At 33.5% G+C, this 10000-nt stretch overlaps 1 protein-coding gene across 8 annotated transcripts in view; it reads left to right on the top strand.

The window, feature by feature from the left end:
• Foxp2 (forkhead box P2) overlaps window positions 1-10000 on the top strand; it is a 461746-nt gene that overhangs the window by 215848 nt on the left and 235898 nt on the right. For all 8 annotated transcript variants that reach the window (XM_051151910.1, XM_051151912.1, XM_051151911.1 and 5 more), the window contains exon 2: window positions 6924-7101. In XM_051151910.1, coding sequence (XP_051007867.1) covers window positions 6934-7101 — 168 coding nt within the window. In that variant the 5' untranslated portion in view covers window positions 6924-6933. The remainder of the gene's footprint in view (window positions 1-6923; window positions 7102-10000) is intronic.

Below are 10000 nucleotides of genomic sequence, written 5' to 3'. Positions count from 1 at the left end.
TATGAGTATGACTCATGATGACATAAATGTGAGCCAGTTATACAAAAAAAAAATTCACTCTGATGTCTAAGATAACTTCACTCTCAAGAATAATGTATGAACTATTTTGAAACAGCATTCTCCAAAGGTATGGCAGCCCCCACTTCCCAACACACACTCATATACACACAGGAGAAAAGAACCAAAGCAATTTGTTAATTATATTCTTAAACTATTCACATCATCATGTGGTTTCACTGATATTTTAGCCTTACACTGTGCTCACCTGCTAGGCTCATGTTCGACTTTTGCGCTAAGTTGAGGCTGGCAGAAGAAATGTCTCTAAATGTACCGCCTATGCTGTGGGTCTTCCAATGGGAAGGCAAGAGGTGGGTCTGGTGAAAACCATATTAAAGGGCCATTTGGTGCCCCAAAGATAGCCTGGATGTAAAAAGTGCTGAAAGGGCAACAGGATGAGGCTCTGTGGTAGAGTTGTCTTATCTTCAGGTGGAGCAGCAAGGGATCCCAGGGAGTTGCTGTGGGCGGGAGACTAAAGATTGAAGTAAAGTGAGCTTGAGGGTTAAGGAAAAGTATGTGGCAAGAAAGGTGAAAATGCCATCATAAGAGAAGTACGCACTCAGAGCTCTCATTAGCCAGGGGATCAGTGAAGGCTACTGCAAGTGGTCCAGCCTTTGGGAATTTAACTGTAAGTGGACCCTCTGCAAGGACGCTTACAAGCTTGCACAACTCAATCAGTAAGCTTTTTAAATAAAAAGAGGGAGGTTGTGCCTGCTAGGCAGGTCCTTCTATGCTCTTCAAGAGCTAATTATTTCTTATTGCTTTAAGTTTTTTTTTTAAAAAAAATATACTCTTAAATCATATGATTCCTAAAGTAAAATATTTCTGGCCTCAAGAATTTGAAGATTTTATTCCTTTGTGCAGAATCTATTTGTTTTTAAGGTATCCTGTAAATTAAAATCAGGATTTACTTTTCTATAGATAATTAGGTAACTTTTTTTTATCGTTTATGCCTCTTTTTTTTAATAAATGAAAATAATTAGGCAGACAATTGTAGAAAAGTTCAAGACTATTACGTTTAAGATATAGATGTTACTATCAACTGAATTGGGGTAATACTTGACAATAACAGGATAAAATAAACTTTGCCTGAGCTCGACTTTTCCCTTGTGTTAGGAAAACAAATATGAATACCATAAAGAACTATTTTCAGACAGTGTAATGAATGAAACTAGTATTGAAATATACAGGTTTACAAGGACCAACCACTCAGCAGGTAACTACAACAGTAAAACCTGGTATATATTTTCACATTTGCAGAATAGATGTTAAGGACAGGATTTACATATCAATCGATTGTGTTCAAACAAGACTTTAGAATGTAAAGTGTAACATAACAAAAACTATACTATCTTTGAAATAATTTCAGAAATTAACTCACCAAAATCATCAGTATTCTCAAATCTCTCCCAATTTTAGTGTGAACAGGAGTCATTGAAGTCTAAGTACAGATCATAATATTTCAATAAAACACATCCTCCTACACCACAGCCTTTCAAAGTGACCAGTTCCTTGTCTTGAAATGTAATGTAATGAGATTCACTACCTACTTTGAATATTGTGTAACATTTCCGTAAAAAAAAAAAAAAATTCCCAAAATTTATTTCTTACATTTAAATGAACTTCATTTTTGATACTGGAACATAATGTATTATGTTGATAATTAATTGATGGCTAGCTAACTAGGAAGGGAAGAAGTCATTGTTCTACTCCAGGTGTTTCTCATTACTGAGGCACTAACAGTATTCTGTTTGCAGAAGGTAGTCATCATTAATGAAAGAAACAATCATGTTAAGATGTCCTACCGTTGCCCATGTTTTCTATGTTCCAATCTCTTCAGTGAAAACTTAAGGTTTACAAGAGCATAGCTGCTGTTTGTATGTAATGTTTTAGGCATTCTGTTCACATCTGAAGAAAGGTGACACAAATACTTTAAATTTTCTTGAAATCATATATTTTGTTATAATAAGTGTAATATCACTTGCTTTGACTTCTTTTAAATTATGTTCCTGAGAGTACCCTGTTCCAGTCTTAGAAATTAGAAACAGTCATGTACGTTTTCAATTTTTATCCTTATACATTCAAGTATGTCCTTCATATTTGGCATTTTGATTTATTAGGCAATCTTAGTATTAAAGAATTTAAGCAAAGCAGTGCTCGGTTTTGAATGCACTATGCATGGAGTCCACGATGAATTAATTCCACTAGAGCAAAAAGTTATCATTATTTAAATGTTAGCTTCTTTCATAAGTTTCACATCACAGTCAAGTTTTCCAATTTGAATTCAGCTGAATTCAAAAGTCAATGTACTTGTTTTCTTATTGCCTATGTATGCATTTCTAACTTATTATTTTATTAATCCATACAGATGTATTTAATGACTTTAACACTAAGAATTTTGAAATGATTAAATTGACTTATTTAAGAATAGGATACAAAGTTTACATATTATATAACAGAATTAATGCATATTATATGACAGGATAAATATTATTTGGATTTAATGTGTATGCTTTGGTAAATAAATTAGATACTGGAATAAATCAGAGACTAAATATAGAGTTATTTTACAATCATTATGAGTAATTTTAAGAAAAATAGAAAATCTTATATTATATATTGTATATATGTGTATGCATATATGTACATATACATATATGGAAGCCATTGATTTTTCACTCACTAGATTTTATTAGATATTAAGATGCAAAAAAAAAAAAACCCGAATTTACTATTAAGGTGATCTAATCATGAGATAGAGTGTATGTAGATAGGAGTATGCTGTAGGATATTGAGGCTACTTTTTCCTCCTTACTGTCTTTGAGATGCTAATTACATTATTTGATCAACTGCTCTGTCCATAATAATACACATACTCACACAAATTCTCATACATCAGTGGGCTGCACAATGAAGGAATAAAAAGCAACAAGGTACATAAAGAAGGTGAGATAGAGAGAGAACTTGTGAGAAAGAAGTCAGGAGAGATAAGAAGTTGAGTAAGCAACAAGGACCAATAGTGTCCCTGGTGGTGGCTGGGATAACACAATTAACTCTACTCACCCAGGTCAAGTTTCACACTTTGGAGCAGTGCAGCAAATGTGGAGTAGGATGCATGCAGGCTCCTGTCATCACTCTGGCACATAACTATCTCACATACTACAGTTTCAGACCAAATTCACCTATAACTTCAAAAGGAAAAAAAATAAAACCAACAAGTCTAGCATTCAGTACTACCCTATCATAAAGTAAGGAGGACTAATTGAGCTATGTCTTTATATCCTGCTATTTGTACAAATAAAAGGCTACATCTTGATGCAAAATAAACACAAAAGCACTGTTGTGACTATAACAGGGAGTCATATACTAATTTATATAATAAGTGGTTGTGCACGCTTTATTCAAGATTATGGCTGCAAGAAATGGCATGAATTGCTGGGTGTGTTTAATGCTGGATTATAGCAATTTGAAACATGTCAAACACATGGCTAATGCCTCATGCTTCACTCATTCTTGCGTAAACCTGCATAGCCACCATCCATTATACCCTTGGTAACAACACAATTCTGCAAGTAAATATTGTTACACTAAGTAACCTTTCAATTCAACTTGTTTAGGAAGAGAAAATGCAATCTTGTGCAGTCAGTTTCAGTGTCAGTTTAATGTTTCAAAAGGGAAGTGGTGTAGAGAAAAAGTATCTATACAGTGGCTTGCTAAGAAAAAAAAAAAAGGAGGAGGACGGAAGGAAGGTAAATCTAAGGCAGGAGAGAAAAGTAAAACTATTATTCAGTGCAAGAAATGAAGGGTTCATTTCTGTTGTGGCTGCAAAGCTGTGTCTGATGAAAGACATCGGGGCTTTAATGTATACTCCAGACAAACATTGTGAGTCACTCCCAATCCCAACTTCCACTTTAATGACCTGGAATTTATTTTCACTGATTTTTATAAAATGTTTGTGGTAGGATTGAAAAAGATGAATAATTTAGTTTGATATATTTGGGATCACAAGCATATCCACTCTGAAAGAATATGGTGAATTTATAATTATTTTAAATATTCTTTAAAGGTAAACAGCACTTCACATTGTGCCAGAAAAAATTTCCTAGAGTAGGATCTAAGTGTACAGGGGTTACTGGAAAAGCCTTAGTAAATATAAGAAATAATCTTTACCATCCTTGAAGAAATGTCTCCTTCAAGGTGGACACACTAGTTTATCTTCTTCATGTGAAAAGAATATTGTAGTCACCTCATTGTGCAGCTCCCTCACTTTTTCAATATTGACATTGGGTCAGACTTCCCTGCTTTGTATAGCAAAACTACTACTAAGGCCACAGTTTCTTAAGCATGATTTTTTTCCAAGTCTTAGGTGGCTGAACTTAAAATGTAAATCACAATTTATACTCAAGGGCTTCATAAAATCGAAAAATCCTCAAGGGATATTAAAATCCTTTAGTTAATAGGAATTGGAAGTTATATAGGTCTTCCCTCATTATTGTAATAAAGATTTAGACACATGACTCTATGCTTGTGGATTATTCTTAATTATTTGATGACCTTGATTATAACAGTAATATGTGCAGACTTCTTTAATTCATCCAATTGATCCTGACATAAAAACCCAAAGGTTAGTATCAAATGCTGCACCTGCCTGCTACATCTGAGAAAACAGTTATCCATTTTATTCTTTGTGTAGGGAATTGCAGACAGAGAATATAAATATTTCAAATAAATTTTAATGATGGAAGAAAAACACATATTTACAAACATGGTATTCCAGGTTTACCGTTCATAGTGAAATTTAAATGTAATATGTAAAAGTTATCTGTTTCTGTAGTTGAATAAGACTGAAATTATAATTTTCATCTGACTACTAAAGGCAATCAGACTCTTTCTCTGAATATTTTAAACATTGTGCATGTAAAATTTATGCCTAATTTGAATACTTATTAGCTGCCTAATCTCAGAAAAGAATATTAGCTTTGTTTTTTTCTTAAAACTCCATCAGTGTGTATCAGTTTTCATGTGTATGATATTTTTCTTTGTTAATGTTAAATAAGATGTTTAACAACTATTTAGCCACAAGCTCATTTCGTTCAAAAGTTGTTTCCTGTAAGGTTAGGACAAGCATCTTTTAAAGTCATACTTTTGTGTTGTATTAATTCTTGGATCACAGTAGTCCTGAGTTGTATATGTAGTTTCTGAAATACTAACTTGATTTACTGACCCACCTATTTTCCTGTTGGTCTCTCTTAAACTAGTATGCATTTTCACTGCCTTTTCAGAATTATGGAAGTAATCCAATGTTTAAGCCGTTGATGAAAATAACTGTTAAATTATCACAGTTATTGATTTTTATAATTATACTATCACTCAAATTAATCTACTGATGTGTCTTTGAGCTTCTGTGTGTTACCAATGTGGTCATGGGTAACATTTTTGCAAGGTATTTAAGGAAAGTGCTTTTTTTCTCTGAGAGGAAGAAATACTATGATTTTATTTACAGTGTAATAAATTCTTTACAATATTTAAATGGACATAAGTCTTAAATAAAACAAGATTACATGCAAACAGTAAAACTTATACACACACACACGCACAAAACCAAAAAAGTGAACAGTGAGTTTAATGTCTTAGTTACTTTAGGCTAAGTTCATTGCTGGCTAGCACTCCTGTTGAGGTCACAACACAATCAGGTTGTTTCTGAAATTCTGACTATAGGCACAGAAGAGAGAAATGTATCTGTTAGAATATGGCACGGGATTCATGTTCCTGAGAGCCAAAAACGGATTTCTCTAAAGCACACATTGGAGAGGTACTGTGAATTTCTGGTTGTAAGAGCACATTGGATCTTTATTTACTGCACAGATTTCCATTGATCTTGGCAGGACACCTCATTGCTGTCCTGGAAGTACAGTATATTTATGCAGTGAAAATGATAAAACATTTATTACTGTAGAGAAGGTAATATGCATAATTTATGCTGTTTTTAGCACAATCATTAGTGATATTCTTGATAGATTTTATTTCCAGCTTTCATATCTAATACATGCCTGGAAAATTAATTTTATATCTTTCATTTATTTGCCTATGTTAAAATTGAGTTTTAAGTCATCTTCAAGTGAACAGTTTGATTGCTGCTCATGCATAAGCTTAATTACTTCCCAGGAAGGACAGTATTAAATGTTTTAAATGTCAGAAAAATAAATGAATATGAGCTGTTTGATTAAAAAAATAGGCAATATCTGACGTGTTTGCAGCAGGAGCTTTTTCTTAAAATGCCTCCAAGGCAAATTTTTATTTAGTCACCCCCCAAAAAAAAAAAAAGCCCATTATGCTATTTATCATTGGTTGATACCATATGATTTGTAACACCCTTACAAAATTTTAATTTTGTATGATTAGCTGTGCATCATTAAACAACAGCCTTGCATAAGATGTGCTGTAAAATTCTGACAGAATCAAGATAGTGAATATTTAAAATAAGGCTGTATAGTCATCCATGGTTGTCAAAGGTAGATAATAGGAAACAGAACGGAGTGTGCAATCGTGCCTTGATTTAAACTGGTTTTATAGGTAGACTTTAAAATGTGGTCGTTCATAAATGCTATTGACCATGGTACATGCATGGTATGTTACTTTGGCTGTTAAAGGTAACCACACAAAAATTACATATAGAACCATAATTTTCTGTGATTAGTGTCTCAATGAGAGCTGGATTTGTATTGCTTCTCTGGGTAAATGACTATTCAAGTCCCCCCACTCCCCCCCGAATGATGCTGCCTGTGTAATTGGCAAAGAGGGACATCTTGATAATGGAAGTGTGAAGGTGTAACGTGTGTTAATTGATACTTCTTAATCACTTTTAGGTATTAAGTCATGATGCAGGAATCTGCGACAGAGACAATAAGCAACAGTTCAATGAATCAAAATGGAATGAGCACTCTAAGCAGCCAATTAGATGCTGGCAGCAGAGATGGGAGATCAAGTGGTGACACCAGCTCAGAAGTAAGCACAGTGGAGCTGCTGCATCTTCAACAACAGCAGGTAAGTTTTGTTTTTCTCCAAGCTTCCTTAGGACAGACCTGCGTGCTTTCTTGAACATGAAGTATGTATTCAGAGCAAATTGAGCATGTTGTTGTAAGCTAACAGATGCTGGGAATTTATTGTTATTTGGGGCATGATGGAAGGGTGAGTGAAGAGAGGGTTTGCAGTAGTTACGTCACAGCAGCACCAGAGTGCCCTTCAGGTGTCAGGTTATTAATTAAGTTCACGGGGTGATTTTTTTTTTTCCGGAGTGGTTCTGTAAAGCTTTGTGACAAATATTTTCCAGCATCTAGTTTCCTGTCTGGCATTGTGCAGCAAAATGTGGTACTTAGCTTTCCACCAGAGGGCCACATTACTTGATACTTGCTTATACAATGAATTTCTTCCAAGTCTCAGCTAAGGTGAAAAGGACTTTTCAGATCATAGATGCTAGCCACTGCAAGTTGCAGATATTAAGTATTAATTAATTAATCTGTGACAGGTTATAAAACCTGTAAATCGTTCTATCACTCACCTGTGCTGCCTTTCTGAGAGAGCCATTCCAGTGTATTCTGAAAATATATATATATTATATTTTTGTATATATAATATTTTAAAGAGCTCTTATTATGTTGTCCAACTGTCTCAAAATACTGTTGTATTCTATAAATTAGGAAAAATAAATAACTAAAACTTTAAAATATACTTTTAAGTGACTATTTTCTCTGTGGAGAATGTGTGGGCTTTTTATTTGTTTTATTGAAATAATTTCTTCCTAACCAAAAATATCATTACTCTGTTCTTCCCTGACTCAAGACCATAGAAACACAGCGAGGACAGAAAGCTTTCAAAGCATATACCTAGATTAGACAAGAATGAGGTCTGTCTGAGAGATTTTGATTGTTATAAAAATAAAGGTGATTTCTTTAAGCTTCTGAATTGCACTCAGACTAAACGCAGGGGGAAAATGATTGAAACTAAGCCATCAAAATAATGAATGATTAGTAATGTGTCTCCAATTCAATGCAGTATTATTCAGATTTTAAGTTATATATAATGAGATAAATGCATCTCAAAAGGTGAAATAAATGCCCTCACTAAAGTAAAATTTAATAGAATCGTTATTTTTAATAATAAAAGCATTGAAAAAGTTATGTGGATTGAATAATGTCTTAACCTTTAGGTTAAAGTATTAGACACTGCACTGTGAATCGCGTGCTTATTATTTTAGAATTATGTCATTTTTCATATGGAATAATTACCAGACAATTTTTATTTTGTTTTGAAATATTTAGTTGTAAATGTCATGGGAATTAGAAGTGAACCAAAGGCCCAAATCAGTCTACTTGACAGACTTATAAATGCAGTTTTCAAAACAGCGCTTTCTTCCTTTTATGTTTCCTCAGCAAATACCATGTCAGTGAGGTGCCTTACTATTCTCAATACTCTCCCTGCATAAAAAATCCTCAGTATTTTTAGTCAGATTCTGTTGTATTCTGAGTTTTCAGGAGATTGCATTCCTGAAACAAGTGAAGATAACAACAGAAAATGCACACAACATTTTAGTCTTAGCAGAGGACTGAGTTAAAGATAGTTACCAAGAAATGGCTTTTTCTTCATAGGTCTCACTAGATTAACCAAGTAGAAACTGAAGTAAATCGTGGTTATACTTTACAGCACTATGGAAGCCCTCTATGGCTTTAGCCTGTAAGGTGTGTTTATAGCCTGAGTTTGGAAATTACTTTATTCTACACATTTTACGATGTAAACTATAAGCGGCAGTCAATATTAAAGTTTTACCCCTTGAGGAATTTAAAAACTGTAGTCATGTTTCCATGTGCACAGAGTAGGCTCTAAGTGGAATTTAGGACGAAGGGTGTGATGGGTGCATACACAGACACTGTAGGAGTGTCTACAGAAAAATAATATTTTCAAATGTAAATATGAAAAAACCCTTTTAAACAGCCCCTTTGGGGTTATATTGTAAATCCCTTAATAAAATAATGAACAACTTAAGGTTATCCAATTTTGTTCCTTTGTTGGATATATTCTTTAGAATAGTCCTTCAAAGTAATTAAAACTTTGTTGTGCCTTTTGTATAATAATTAATGAAATTACTGCTCTGAATTGTAACATAGCCATCAAATCTCAGAAAATATTAAAACACCATGTCCTACTGCTTCTAAAAAAATTAATTCACAAGAAAAATATTTTACAAATTTATCATTGCATGTTGTTATTGAAATGTTAACTTGTATGCAAAGTCTGAATTCACTTATTCTAAGTCTACAGGGTTTCACAAGCAGCTCAAACATATTTTATATGGATGTAGAATTTGAAAGGCATGTAGTGGTATGAAGAATGCTGCCTGTCAGGGGTTAGCAGGGTAAGAATTGTGGAGAAGTCCTATGGCTTTTATATTTACTATGCAGAGCAGTAGATTTATTTAAAGATGCCAATGTATTTATCAGGAAGCTGTGGTTTGGATTTCATTGCAAAAACAAAAGCAAGCAAGCAAGCAAACAAACAAACAAACAAACAAAACAAACAAAAACCTGATGCTCAGCAAACTGTTACAGTGAAAAGTGCTGCCAAATGCAACCATGATTTTCTTAGCATTTTCACCAATAGTGAGATATTTTTAAACCCAGAATATCTGTAAATTTTTAAATATTCCATATAATGGATCTGTGCACAGTTTCCATGTCTTTGTTAGATGGCTCTGCTGCTTTTTGCTCACTGGAAACTTAGTTATTAAAAAAAACAGCTGTCCCCTGATGAATTACTTTCCCCATCATCCTTTTCTAATCTTCTAAAATTAGTACTAAACACTAGAATGTATAATATATGGAGGTAGCATATTTCAAATGTTGTTTTACATTAACTAGACCAAGAAATTATTCTGCAATAGATGTAGAAT

The sequence above is a fragment of the Acomys russatus genome, chromosome 10, assembly GCF_903995435.1.
Source record: "Acomys russatus chromosome 10, mAcoRus1.1, whole genome shotgun sequence".
NCBI classification, from domain to species: Eukaryota; Metazoa; Chordata; class Mammalia; order Rodentia; family Muridae; genus Acomys; species Acomys russatus.
Note: the sequence above shows the minus strand (reverse complement) of the source record. Positions and strands in the feature narration are given on the sequence as shown.